Source organism: Enhydra lutris, unplaced genomic scaffold (genome assembly GCF_002288905.1).
Source record: "Enhydra lutris kenyoni isolate GAN:26980312 unplaced genomic scaffold, ASM228890v2 scaffoldscaffold33, whole genome shotgun sequence".
NCBI classification, from domain to species: Eukaryota; Metazoa; Chordata; class Mammalia; order Carnivora; family Mustelidae; genus Enhydra; species Enhydra lutris.
This window is the reverse complement of record NW_019154117.1, coordinates 2714322-2729405: the sequence shown is the minus strand read 5'-3', so window position 1 is coordinate 2729405 and position 15084 is coordinate 2714322. Positions and strand designations below refer to the sequence as shown.

The 15084-nt window shown below is 45.4% G+C and overlaps 1 protein-coding gene across 1 annotated transcript in view; it reads right to left on the bottom strand.

Moving 5' to 3' along the window:
- Nucleotides 1–938: 938 nt before the first annotated feature.
- The window catches only part of LOC111153539 (F-box/WD repeat-containing protein 12-like), a 32399-nt gene continuing 18253 nt past the window's right edge, over nt 939–15084 (bottom strand). Inside the window, exons 6-10 of the mRNA XM_022512605.1 lie at nt 6352–6510; nt 5640–5850; nt 4472–4650; nt 4263–4390; nt 939–1442 (exon numbers count right to left, since the gene is read on the bottom strand). Coding sequence (XP_022368313.1) covers nt 1316–1442; nt 4263–4390; nt 4472–4650; nt 5640–5850; nt 6352–6510 — 804 coding nt within the window. The 3' untranslated portion in view covers nt 939–1315. The remainder of the gene's footprint in view (nt 1443–4262; nt 4391–4471; nt 4651–5639; nt 5851–6351; nt 6511–15084) is intronic.

The window sequence follows — 15084 nt, the reverse complement described above, 5'->3', positions numbered from 1 at the left end:
GTCTCCTCTCCCTTTCCTCCATGGCTTTATGCAGATGCACTAGGACTGCTGGCGACCAGACAGGACTGTAATAGGAGTAACAGAGTTCTGACTTCGAGATGACAAGGACTCTGGGTTTCCAAATATCTGGTATGTAAGACACTCACACCAGGGGGAGGCTGGGCAAAAGGTATATCCATATACCTTACGGCACTGCCTTTGCAACTTTTCTGTAAACCTAAAATGATCCGAAAATAAGCCTTATCTTAGATTTTAAAGGTGGGGGGAGGCCACAGATTTTTTTTTCCTTTTGAGGAAATGACTGTATCTGGGCTTGTCTGTACGGGGCTCAGGAGCTCAGGGGTTGTGGTACTGCACAGCTGGAGCAACAGGTTGTGGTCGAGAGGTTTTAACCCTCATTGGCTGTCAAGAAGTTTTCCTATTTTTGAAGACTTTTTCACAGTGCAAGTCAACTGGGAGCCACTCCATCGAAGCTGAAGAGGTCCCTCTCTCCTGTCCTGGCCCAGGGGGCGTGGGCATGCGGTGAAGCCAGAAACACACGCATCCTGGCGTTCTGAGTGTCGGAGCAGCCGGGACGTCTTCGGACGGCGTCCGTGCCACCACGCAGCGGCAGCAGCGCGGGGGCGCCCGGGAACGGTGGCAGGCGAGGCCTTGCTGGCCGCCCGCCGCCCTGCTTCCTGGGGGCCCGCGTCTGCTTCTCCCACTGACCAGTGCACAGCTCTGTCTCCTGCCAGTAAGCTCCATTCTTGGTGTTAGCCAGCCTTCTCTCCTGTTGCTTGCCATTGGGAACTCAACTGATACGCCCCCCAAAGCAGCCAGGGCTTCCCTGCGGACCACCTCTGGGGGTGCCACTTGCACAGAATACAAAACGGTATCCCTACGGTTCTGCGGTGCGGCGCCACACAACTATTTATGTGTCTAAAGCACGTGACAGAATAGAGGAAAAAACCATTTCCTTACTTTATTACATATATGAACAACTAAACCATGAGGATACAAGTCCAGCACCTTGAACGTGGGCCTCCTTGCATCCATTCCTCTCTCCCGCTTACTGGTCTGAATAAGCTTGGGCAGGCGGCAATGCAGCCAGACAACGGGCCAGTTGGGTGACTCTGTTACTGGTCAGGCTCCCAGCTGGAAAAATAGAAACATCATATATCCTTCATAGGCCTGCTGTGAGGATTAAAAAAAAAAAAGTCACATAGCACAGTGCCTGGCCCATAAGAGGCCTATGAGAATCGCTCCTTCCTTTTCCAATGTTGATAAAATAATCAGTTTGTATGCAGACAAGCTTTTCACCAGAGTGAGATTATCTTCAATTGACACAATCATCTGAGCCATGCCGGATGTTGAAGCAGTATGACCTCAGAATGCTTGTCCCGATGTTTCTGGCTTCCACACCTACAATGCTCACACTGTCGCTTTCCACGTGGGTGAATCCACTGCAAAAGGAAGGGACGGGCTGTGTGTTAACTTGCGGAAGACACATATTTAGGGAGGTAAGTCTTTACACAAAGACAGAACACAACCTCTGGACCTTCTCCATCCTAGCACACCCCATCTGTGTTGAGATCTGCGTTCATTCCTGACAATTAGCAAATGCACTCACATTCTGGAGTGGGAGTATCAGCTTTGAGCCCTCCTGATGGTAGCTGCCCCAATTACGATTTCAGGACGTCTAGAAACTTCCAATAGAAAACATATACCTCATCCAGTCTCAAGAGGGTAGTCATTTCCCCAGAATCGAGAATCAGGCCATCAATTCCCAACCAGTTTCAGTGAAAGACATCAACATAGGAGCCATCATTTTCCACGATGCTATCTTTGGCTAAAAAGGCAGACAGTGCTGCTCTGAGGCATGACAGCGAGCGAGCAGTGTGGAGACAACCATACCAGCCAAACCACACAAAGGACTTGAGTTTCCTGTAAAAGCTGGTTTTGGCTACAGATTGCTTCTAAAATATTGCCACTTTTTGTTTTTTGTGAACTACCTTTTAGCTTAGAATACATTACACACTAAAAACGACATTAGTAAAGCTGCTAAGAACATTCATGTACAAGTCTTTGTTTGGATATAACATATCTCCTGGGTAGATACCTGGTAGATAAATGTACATCTATCTAACACACCCATTTTCCCTGTTTTCTTTAGAGAATTATGTATTATGTATTCACAGATGATAACATTTTAGGAAACTGAAAAGCTCTCAGAAAGTACTGTTTATGTCTTGCAGCATTCAAAAAGGTGCTGGGAAAAGCTTATGGGGAACAGCATGAAGCAGGACTGCTGGGCTCGTTGTTGCCAAATGAGGCTCCCAAAAGAAACTGCCACACAACTACGGATTTCCGTAGCAATCTGTTCTGAATCAGGAAAGGGGCGTAATTAAAAATCATGATCCAGGGGCACCTGGGTGGCTCAGTGGATTAAGCTGCTGCCTTCGGCTCAGGTCATGATCTCAGGGTCCTGGGATCGAGTCCCACATCGGGCTCTCTGCTCAGCAGGGTGCCTGCTTCCCTCTCTCTCTCTCTCTGCCTGCCTCTCCGTCTACTTGTGATCTCTGTCAAATAAATAAATAAAATCTTTAAAAAAAAAAAAATCATGATCCATTCTAGGGTCCTAAGTAAAACACACTTCTGAAAAGGTATTTCTAGGTGTGTTACTTATTTATCACATCGAGAATGGGGTCAGTTCAGTGAAGGACATTTTCCATTCTATGTCCATGTAATTGTGTAAAAACGCACGTGTGAAAGATTCTCCCAGTGCTATGTGCTCAGCACAATGGTCCTGTTGTGTAGTGCACACGGTGCAGTTAAAAGACATGTAAAAAGGAAGTTTCTAAAAGGGCCACTTGCCTGCTAAGTTGAGAACGGTGTTATTTCAGTGAAAGGATGCTCTAACCACTCAGTAATGATGTAGAGAATTCTTTAAGGACACACATAGAGAAGAGTGGGGCCAGGTATATTTTGAGGCCAGAATGGGAGCACGAGCCCCTCAAGGGCAACCTCCCCACCTGGTCACTATCCAGCGACCATGAGTACAAGCGTCAGCGCTGTGTCCCTCAGCGGGGAGAGGCTTCCTGCCACCAGAGGAGGAGCCATCACGACGGTCCAAGTGGCTGTGGTGTCTAAGTGGGACCTCTCCCACCAAAGGGGCTTGTCACAAATGCCAACCTCTGGTCACACGCAGACTCAGCATGGTGAGGCCATGATGCCCCCACCCCTGAAGGGCCAGGGCATGAAGGGGCAAGTGTACCGGGTCATTAACTAGCAAAAATACAGCAATGTAGGTGTGAACGTCAAAGGAACTGAAGGAGGAATCCTGGGTAAAGAAGCAAGTGATGGAAGCCTTCTCAGAGCGAGCGCGGCAGGCTGTCCTCTATGCTTTGCTTAGCAAGTCAGTAGAGCATTACAGCTTCCTGATTATCGGAAGATTTAAGTTCGATCTCTACTTCTTATCAGAAAGTTGAGCTGGTTTACTAAAAGGAATGAAGTTTTCTATATTAATTAGGAGTTTTAATAATTATCTTCAAATAACAACTGACTGAAAACTCAGAAATGAGGTAGGTTTGCTACAGACATCTGTAGTTTTTTCAGTATTTGGTTTGGGGCTTGGTGTTTTTTCATTTTTCATTTGCGACAGTAAAAGGTCTGCCACGAGAAGCTGAGATCACCCCAGACCCCATACCAAGTCAGTGAGGCGGTCGGCCATCTCACTGTGAGCAGCCCAGGGCAGATCTGTCCGCCCTGTTTGTAGAACTCCATCTGGCAAGAAGAAACGAATGATTCCAAAATACTAATGACAGAACTCAAAGCAAAAGCGCACTGTTTGGGACTTTTCCCATCCCACCCCCACTGACTCCACCACCACCTGCGTTTGGTAAGTGGTTTTGGAATCGTGTGGCTTAGGGCAGGAGGCGAGATCAGGGCTGCAGGTCCAGGCCGGGCCGGCCTGGGTGTCACTGTGCGTCCCTGCCGGACTGTGGGCAAAACAGCCACATCTCAGCGCCTCTTTGATCTGGGAGAGTGGGTGGCACCGACTGCGGGGTTTTGTACACCAGAGGAGATGACGTAGATGATGGTTGGCATCTTTGTTTTTAAGCGGAGGAGAAAATGGCGTCTGAGCAGCGACTTATCTCAGGCCCCCAGATAACGAAAATGGGCCAGGCTGAGACCCAAGTCCCAGTCACACCCTTTCCGGCTGCTGCTGGTGGGCCAGGTGAGGCCACTTCGCAGGTAAAGGGAAGGGAACTGGGAGCAGTCACCTGGCCCATCTGTGGGAGCCGCCGAGCAGGTGATAGCAGCTCTTCAGTACAGGAAGCGGATTCTCCTTGCTCCACACGTACACTCGCAGGGAGAGGTCGAAGGAAGCAGTGAGGACTCGACTCTCGTCCTTGAAATGAGAAGCCAAGTGAGGCCGAGCCATGGGACCTGGAGCTGGGGCCATAGGGCGGGCAGGCGGACCCGCACTCACCACCCACAGGGCCGAGATGGGCTTCTGGTGGTCCTGGAAGGCTGCCAGCTGCAGGCCCTGGATGGTGAAGAGCACCAGCTCCAAGCCCGACACCAGCAGGATCACCTGAGAGCCGCGAGCCTTCATGAGGTGAGGAGGCGTCATGGTGTCTGGCAGGAGGAAACTTGCAATCTGTTGTACTTTTTGAAATGAAAACACACGGACTGTCATCTCTCAGTAGCACCTAGGGGTGTGGAGTACTTGTGCCTCACCTAAGATGCTGTGGGATGCTGACAAGAGCAACACCTTTGTGGTCACACATGCAGTTACTCCCTGAAGCCACCCAGTCACCCACTCTCCAGTATGGAGGACGGTGCCCTACTTACGGGGACTAAAGATTCGAGGCAAAATGCATGTGGAAGTGACAATATCTGACACTAGTACATCCCAGGGGATGCCCCCTGCCCTTTCCCAGCTACACCAGGGTGATGTGAGAAGAGCCCCACGAGAACGATGACATCTATAACATCTGCCAAAAACTATTACTGATGATACTGTCTTTTATACTGACTAGCATTTTTTTTTTAATGAATTGGAATCATTTCCTTATGGTTTACCAGCAGGGGAAAAAAAATTACCTCTTTTGAAGAATTCATGCTCATATCAAACAAGGGATCAGAGTACACATCCCGTTTCCCTTTTTTCCTCAGCTGCTAGGAAGCTCAGAGTAAAGCTTACGGTCAAAAGATGACATGAAAACAAATTAATGTAATACAAAAGAAAAAATGCTAGGGGCCACAGGGCAGGCCAGTGGCCATGAAGTGGAGTTTGGGAGACAGGGAAGGCAGAAAAAGAGATGACTGAGGTCTTGTTTTCCTGCTGGCTGCGAGCTCCTTGGGGAAGCTACAGTTGTGGCTTTTACTCATCTCTGTGCACACTCAGCACCAAAAGACTGTGTTTACCACAGTTGTGACAAGACAGTGAGGAGAGGCAAGACTGTAAGTGGCCAGTGGTTAGTGTCTGGATCCCAGGGCCGCCCAGAGGGCCCGGCACGCGGCAAGTGCGCAACCACTCGGCCAGTACGTGCACAAACAAGACGTGTTGGGCCCCTGTATTCACTGAGAGGGAAGAAAAGTGCCCCAAAGGAAACCACATTGCAAAGGGCATGGTCCTGGCTCAGGACCCTTACCCACAACGTCCACTCCCTCCTGGGACTGTTTGGCCTCCAGTTCATAGGTGGTGATGGCCAGCTGCCCGCTGTCATGGTTTCTGTGCATCACCATCAGCCTGGCCGTCTCGTCAGGGGCCCAGCAGGCTCTGGAAATCCGCCAGATGGGCAGAGTGGTAGAGACGGGAGGCTCCTCTTCCACCAGAGCGAGCAGGGAGCGAGTGCAGAACACCTGAGGAAACACCACCACGTGGTCCATGCCACAGAGAAGCACCCAGGAGGGCCACAGACCCACAACCGGTGACATCACTGTATCTTTACAGGGTCACCCATGTCCCTTGTGTGTCTTGCTCTCCAGACTGCTCAGTCAGGCCCCGCTGCAAACAGCCTACACACCAGTACCGGGTCAGTCACTGTGACAGGACAACTGAATCAACTGAATCACCACGCTCTGTGGTGTTTTTTAAGGGCTCCTGGGAGTTCTGAGCAGTGTACGTCACTGGTGTGCTTTTGTCTCCAATGTCTTGCTCTGGATTCCTGTCCTACCCACTCGAAGTCTGCTCCTGATGACTCCTCTGTCCCCGGACCATCCTGTCTGCACGTGCTGCTGGCAGCCTTGGTCCATTACCGGAAGTCGCCTTCCCAGACACAGCCACAAACCTGGGCACAGAACCCACCACCTTATGTGCACAAAGCCAGGACCCTGGAGCAGAGGGCGCAGCTCACCACTGACCTTTGGGCCCAGGTCTGAGTCCTGGGTCGAAGCGAACACCCACTGGCAGTCAGGAGAGCAGAGGAGGCTGGTGGGGCTGCCTGGAAACACCCCAGTCCTGGAGAGCAGCCGCAGGTGGGGCACGGTCAGCGCATACAGCATGCCCTCGGCAGAGGCCACCTGCACAGCAAAGGCTGTGGTCAGCACCCAGCCTCCCCCAAGGGCAGGGGGCCATCGCCTGACAATGCTGGGGTGATGGCACTTGCGTGCGCCAGAAACAAACGCGCTCTGACAGTACGGAAACCTTCAGAGCAAACCCTCTACTCCCTCCTCCCAGCAGCCGGGGCCCGGCCTCAGGGGCTCCTTCTATCGGCTACGCTGAAGTAGTCACAAACTGCCTTGTCTACAGCTTCTAACGCTCCTTGGAAATATTTCCAAGGAGACATTTCCCACCACTTTTTACTTCCTCTCGCTCTTAGGGAAGTTCAAGTTGTTCACAAGTCTCACTGCCGCAGCACGAAGTGCTCCCACAAGGACGCTCCGGACCGCAATTCCGGTACTTCCTCCCAGAGACCCCTGGAGCTGGCCCGGTCAGGTCAAAGAGGGTCACGCTGAGGACTTAACAGGGAAAAAACAACAAGCTTTTCAAAAAAGCGCCAATCTTACTTGCCAGGTATATAAAATACCCATATCTGACTACTTGTAATGCCAGTCTTTGCAAATGAAAATCCTCATCCTGTCACTTTCTTGATTACGGGTTAGTCATTGCATATTACTGGCCATTTGTGCTGTTTTCTGTGAACTGACTACTCATATATCTTTTTTTTCCAACTAGATTCTATGCTTCATATCATTTGATATCAGTGCTTTTATTAAAGATTTGGGGCCCCTGGGTGGCTCAGTGGGTTAAAGCCTCTGCCTTCAGCTGGGGCCATGATCTCAGGGTCCTGGGATCGAGCCCCACATGGGGGGGGGGTCTCTGCTCAGCGGGGAGCCTGCTTCCGCCTCTCTCTCTGCCTGCCTCTCTGCCTGCTTGTGATTTCTGTCAAATAGATGAGTAAAATCTTAAAAAAGAAGAAGATGATTCAGTGTTTTCTCATAATTTTCATATATTTTTTTTTGTTTAAAGAATTTTTTTTAAGGTTTTTCATTTATTCATTTAACAGAGAAGGAGATTACAAAGCAGGGAGAGCAGCAGGCAGAGTGGGAGGGAGAAGCAAGCTCTCTGCCGAGCCAGGAGCCAGATGTGGGACTCGATCCCAGGACCCCAGGACCACGACCCGAGCCAAAAGCAGCCGCCCAACAAACTGAGCCACCCAAGTGTCCCAATTTTCATGTAACTTAATGTTAAAATATTCTGTTTCAGATGTTTTGTATTTTTAGGTAAATCAAACCTATGTAATTTTCCTTGATTCAAAAACCGTTTATATATTCCTGAGAGAATTTTGTACTGTGTCTTTTGCATTAGTTTTTAATTACTTTAAATATATTTCTACAACAGAGTGATATGGGATTAACCTGTTTCCTTCCTGTCCATATGTTCCATTTCTCAAATAGCTCGTCCTTCACCTACTATACTAAAAGGACGTTTATGGTTTGTTCCCAGGTTTCAGCACCAAAAGAACATGTTTATGGTTTGTTCCCGGGTTCCGGCACCAAAAGAAAAAAAATTTTTTTAAATAAAAGGACATCTTTACACAGGCACTTACACAGGGAACACTCTCCGGACTTTCTATTCTATTCAATTTCCATAAAGACACCTGTTCTTACTAGCCAAGAAAACACAAAAATTACAAAATGCTCAGAAAATGGCAGGCAACATTCAAACAAAGTCTTTAGGAAAAAGTGAAAGAAAGAAAGAGAGAAAGAAAACATTTTAGCTGATAAACCATTCCCCAAAAAACAACCAACAATCAAAGACTGGTAGCTACACCCCAACATGAATCAAATATCATAAAATAAGCATGTGCAGACATAAAGGAATGCCCCAAATTAGAAATTCAACACTCAAACTGAAATGGACAAAAAGCCAAGATGTGAAATAAGAGCTAAATTAACTCAGGAAAGATACTGAAGAAAAAGTTATCTTAAGAAAGACAAGCAATATGCTTAAGAGAGTATATTCTACTGGGCCAATAAGGACACCAAAAAGAAGGAAAACAAGTAGGAGAACAAAGATGGAGTAAAGAGCTAATAACACAATTCCGAGAACAGGTGTCCAAGAGGACGAACAAAGAAGATCTAGTAAACGTACAACTGAAGCTCCTGCAGAGAAAATGCAATTAACAGACTAATACTTACAATTCACATGCAATGAAACTTCCTGAAAACAAAAGAAAACCTGAATCCATCTATCAAAAAGGGTACATATGTTCCTGGAAAAAAAGTCAACCCAGGATGGTCACCAGAGACCCCTCAGAGCAAAACTACTGGACTTTATGTATTTCAAAAATCCTTCAAGCCTTTGATTAACAAGTCCAAGTGTGTAACAAGGAAAGTCAGTCAAAGTGGGAGTAGACTTTTCAACAGAAACACAGTGAAACAGTATATTCACAAAATTCAAGACAAGTATGAGCCAGGGATTTAGGGCCCAACCCAGGCCATTCTCAAGACCCCAAGCTACAGAAAGCAGCATCGGACCTTCAAGGATGCATCCGAGTGACTTCCTAGGGGATCTCCTAGAGGATGGGCCCCACCAGACCACAAGACACCAGGAAAACGTCACCAGAACTGGCGTAACACTGTTACACCAGTACAGTACACTGTGGGTCAAATAATTAAAAAAAAAAAAAAAAAAAAAAGACAAGGAAGAACAGTGTGTAAATGTTGCATGTTCTCAGAAAGGAGGAAATAGTGGGTCTTCAAATGTGGGAGAAGGGAAAAGCTTCAAAGTAGAATAAGTTCACTGAGCACCATGGGAGGAAAGGAATATCATATAAAGCCAAGAAATAAAATAGTCCATAGGTCTGAAAAGGGAAAATGGAGACAGAAAGTATTAAGACAAAAGGTAACCACCCCAACAAAAATACAAACCTTCCTAAATAACAAAAGATAGTACCTTTATCCAAAAACACACACATAAAAAAGGGAAAACATACTTGGGAGAAAGGAGCCCAGGAATGTGCCATGTCACACCATAAACGTGACATAAAACTTGAGATCAGGCACATACCTTGATCAATGTACATGGCTTAACTCACTTTATCGGTAAAAAAAAAAAAAAAAAAATGATCACACTGATGAACAAAAGAAAACATGACTGTATATTCAAGAAAGCTCAATCAAGGGCACCTGGGTGGCTCAGTGGGTTAAGCCGCTGCCTTCGGCTCAGGTCATGATCTCAGGGTCCTGGGATCGAGTCCCACATCGGGCTCTCTGCTCAGCGGGGAGCCTGCTTCCCTCTCTCTCTCTCTGCCTGCCTCTCTGTCTACTTGTGATCTCTCTCTGTCAAATAAATAAATAAAAATCTTTAAAAAAAAGAAAGCTCAATCAAAACAAAAAAGTTAACCATGACAAAACAGTAAAGGTGTGGCACACACAAATCCTTGGAAAGCAAGATAACAGGGAAGGGAGGACTCAGGCCCAAAGCAGAAAATCCAGCAACAGACACTTCCTATCCCTGTGAAAATTAATAAAAGGAAACCTTGTCTAGAATGGAGTTCAGAGGCTGGCAGGAGGAGCACTCACACCCAGCACTGGTTGTCAGCCAGACCTAACTGGAAGAGAGGGACCTCCTGGAGGCTGCTACTTAATATCCCAGCAGGAGGAGGAAGGTTTCTTCCCTTCCAGCAAAAGCACAACCAATGAGAGGCCACTATACCTCTAGCACCCAGTTCACTCCAATGGTCTTTTAGTTTACAACAGCCCCTCCCTACACCCCCTTTCCTCTAAAAGAACCTTTCTCTTCTTTAACTGTTGGACTTTCCTATGGTTTTGCCCCAGCTAATTTGTCCTGAATTGAATTCTCTATTCCCACATAAACCCATTTTTGCTAGTAAAATAACTGGCAGTTTTTTTTTTTCCCCCCAAGGTTAACAACACTAAAGACTGTAATTCATAATGAAAAAATAAAACCTGATACTTAAACACCCCAATCACCTTCACAAAGCAGACACAAAAAGAAACAAAGTGAAACACAATAATATTTAAATATTTATGAATTAAGCATATTATTATACAAAAATAAACAATAATGCTCTCAGCCTAAGGCCAAGGAGACGGGGAAAAGTAAATAAATATAAGACCTAACAATATAATTGAAGCACCTGGCTGGCTCAGTCAGTTGAGAGCTGGAATCTTGGTATTGGCTCAAGTCATGATCTAGGGGTTGTGAGATCGAGCCCCATGTCAGGCTCCATGCTCAGTGCGGAGTCTGCCTGAGATTCTTAACCCCTCCCTCTCTCTCTGCTCTGTTCCTGCTTGTGCTCTAACAATAATATTAATAATGCCTATATCTGGCTCTTTGTAGCCCAATAATGGAGACTACACCTTTCTTGCAAGCACATACAAATGTTCACAAAAACTGAATATACAGAGAGAAACCTCAGTAAATTCTGTATCATAAAGTAATACAACATTCTCTGATCACAATGAAACAAAACGAAATCAACAGGAATATTAAATAAAACAGACATGGCAGTAGCTAATATAATCACGAAAAAAGTGGGAGAAAGCACATATACACAAAAAGAAATGACAAGGCAATAGAGAAGATGTGGTATTTATATACAATGGATGGTTACTTGGCCATCGAAAAGAATGAAATCTTGCCATTTGCAATGGCAGGGATGGAACTAGAGAGTATTACGCTGAGCAAAGGAAGTCAGCCAGAGAAAGACAAATACCGTATGATTTCACCTGTATGTGGAATTTAAGAAACAAAACAGAAGAACATAGGGGAAGGGAAAGAAAAATAAGATAAAAACAGAGAGGGAGACAAACCGTAAGAGACTCTTAACTCTAGGAAACAAACTGTGGGTTGCTGGAGGGGAGGTGGGTGGGGGGTGGGGTAACTGGGGGATGGGCCTGAAGGAGGACACTTAATGTAATGAGCACTGAGTGTTCTATGCAACCGATGAATCACTAAATTCTACCTCTGAAATGAATACATTATATGTTAATTGAATTTAAATTAAAAAAGTCTTAAAAAATGACAGCAGAAACAAATGTTCAGAGAAAATTTAAAGAAAAAAACCTCAAGAGTATTTTAGACAACTGTATGCATAAAAAATTGAAAGCCTAGATACAGTGGATAGTTTCCTACAAAAACACAATATATTAAAATTGATTCTAGCAGACAAAGAAAAGCTTGAGCTGACCAATTTCCACAGAAAACACTGAGAAAAACATTTTCAAAACTCCCCCCACAAAAAAAGCACCCAGCACCTAATTACATCAAAAATAAATTCTACCAAACTGGAAAACCAGATAATCCCAAATTGTTCCAGGGCATTAAAAAAGCAGAAAAATGTTCACATTCCTTGAATGAAGTACAGCATTTATATGTAAACCGGATAAAGGAAGATCAAAAAAAACTACAGACCAATCTCCCATTGACAGAGCCAAATCCTGGTAAAACATCAGCATTTAGAATGCATCAGCACATTAAAAAGAAATGTATAGATAATTTGTATTTTAAAAATCCAATAAATCACCATAACAAACCAAAGGACAAAAATTCTGTAATTATATCTGCATACTGAAAAGGCCTTTCACAAAATTCTACATCTTAGCATGATTTTCGAAAATACTCAAATGGCCACTGACGGCTCTGGCACGAACATCATTCCTGACGCCAGCATCCCAGCCCCGCAGCGAGGCTGCCAAGTCATCCCACCGAGACAGCTACGAGGAGAAGCGGCCACCAATGCCGCCACTAGTTAATTAACATTGTGCTGAAGTACTGGCTGAGAAGCCAGAGAAAAAGCAACTGGATATCTAAGGCTTGAAAAACTAAATATCTCTACCTATAGATGAAGAGTTTACCTAAGAAAATTGAATCAGTTATCAAATATAGGCAGATAGAGTTCAGTAAGATGACAGGGTCCAAAACACAACCACAGCTTTCACTAGACACCCACCACCCAGTCAGAAAACAAGGGAACAGAAAACACTTTCCCACATCAATGCAATAGCAACTAATGATAAAATGCTTTGGGATATGGTTAACAAGAAATGTGCAAAATTTATCTGAGGAAAAATGTAAGTCGCTTCTGAAGGACATAAAAAAGCAAACCTGAACCAATGGAAATACATCATTTATTGCTGGACAGACTGACTCGCGTCATAAAGAAGTCCATTTTTGCCATGTTAGTATTTCTCTATGCACTCAATGTCAATGAAAATACCATTTTCGGGGCGCCTGGGTGGCTCAGTGGGCTAAAGCCTCTGCCTTCGGCTCAGGTCATGATCTCAGGGTCCTGGGATCGAGCCCCACATCGGGCTCTCTGCTCAGCAGGGAGCCTGCTTCCCTTCCCCTCTCTCTGTCTGCCTCTCTGCCTACTTGTGATCTCTGTCTGTCAAATAAATAAATAACAATTAAAAAAAAAAAAGAAAATACCATTTTCTTTCCAGGAGACAAAATTTTATTCCAAAGTTCATATGGAAAAATAAACAGGAAAGTAGCTAAGGAAACTTGGAAAAATAAGAGTAAGGGAAGCCAGACTTACTAGATACAACAACCATAAACCGGTTCTAGAACATCTCCATCATCTCCAAAATTCCTGTGTCCCTTAACAGTCCCCTCCATCCCTAAGGACCCCTGGGCTGCTGACGGAGCAGACTGGTTCTGTCGGGACCGGAATCTCCCCACAACAGACTCCTACGATACGAACAGACGCTGCTGTGGCTGCTTTTGCTCGGCATGTTTCCGAGGTTCATGCCCCCCGGTGCGCCGATGCACAGCCTTGCTCCTCTTCCTCGCTGAGGAGCGGCCGCTGTGAGCGCGCCCCATTTCTATAAACCCACCTGTGATGGGCACTCCGGCTGTATCCCATTTGGCTATTACCAAAGCTCCTACAAGCATCTGTGTACCAGTGTTTTTGTGTGAAGATTTTCATATCTCATTAGTAAACAGCTAAGAGAGGAACTGCTAGATAACAGGTAAGCGCTGTAACTGCCAAACAGTTCTCTGAAGTATCGTGTCACATCTTTGTAAACATGTGTTTAATTTCAGCTCTTCAGATCAATCTGGTGCCCTATCGCACCGCGTCTCTAAACCGCATTTCACGGAGGGCCGCTGGTGTGCGGCTTCTCTGTGTGCTAACGGCTGCCCGTTCGTGTTCTTCTGTGAAGCGTTCCAATCTTCCCCCTAATTCAAAGGTTGGGCTCGCCTACTGAGTGATAATATACATCCTGGATAAAGTCCTGAAGCGAGGTTCCATTATTAACAAATATTTTCTTCCAGCCCAAGGTTTGCTTTTTCTTTTGCTAAACAATGCTTTCAAAGTGCAAAATTTCTGGGGGTGCCTGGGTGGCTCAGTGGGTTAAAGCCTCTGCCTTTAACCCTCAGGTCATGATCTCAGGGTCATGGTCATGATCTCAGGGTCCTGGGATGGAGCCCCGCATCGGGCTCTCTGCTCGGCAGGAAGCCTACTTCCCCTCTCTCTCTACCTGCCTCTCTGCCTACTTGTGATCTCTGTCAAACGAATAAATAAAATCTTAAAAAAAAAAAAGTGCAAAATTTCTGAATTTGATGACATCCAACAGATCTATTTCTTACTTGTACAGTTCATGTTTTTTGTGTCTTAAGAAATCTTTACCTACCTACGAAAATTTTCTACCAAAAAAAACCCAACAAAAAACAACACCTATTAAAATTAGTAAGTGGGTGGCTCAGTGGGTTAAAGCCTCTGCCTTTGGCTCAGGTCATGATCCCAGGGTCCTGGGATTGAGCCCCACATCGGGCTCTCTGCTCAGCGGGGAGCCTGCTTCCTCCTCTCTCTCTGCCTGACTCTCTGCCTACTTGTGATCTCTGTCAAATAAATAAATAAAATATTTTTAAAAATAAATAACTAGGGCGCCTGGGTGGCTCAGTGGGTTAAGCCGCTGCCTTCCGCTCAGGTCATGATCTCAGGGTCCTGGGATCGAGTCCCACATCGGGCTCTCTGCTCAGCAGGGAGCCTGCTTCCCTCTCTCTCTCTGCCTGCCTCTCTGTCTACTTGTGATCTCTGTCAAATAAATAAATAAAATATTTTAAAAAATAATAAAAAATAAATAACTAAATAAAATTAGTGAATTCAGCAAGGCTGCTAGACAGAAGGTAAATATACAAAATTCAAAATGTATTCTTACGTATATTTATACAGAAGTAATTTCCATGTGTGCTATGTACAGTAGATATAGCAACTTCCTTATAAATACAGAACTACACATTTATATATTATTTACATATTCCTATATACGCTACAGACTAGGAATGAAAAATCAGAAATTAAATTTTAAAACAATGACATTTAAAATAATATAATATACAATGAATAATTTTAACAAAATCTATGCAAGCCTTGTTCACTTCAAACTATAAAACTGTTGAGAGACCAAAGGAGGGCCCATCTAAATGGTGACATATATGCCATGTTTGTGGCTTAGGAGACTACACAGATGTCAGTTGTCCCCAATCAATCTTGAATCTTTTGATTCAAGGTCATCAAAACCCCAGCAGAGAGTTTTAAAGACACTGACAGGCGCGTGGTGCGGAGCACTGGGTGTCGCAGGCAGCTAACGAACTGCTGGACGCATCAGAAACCAGTGACG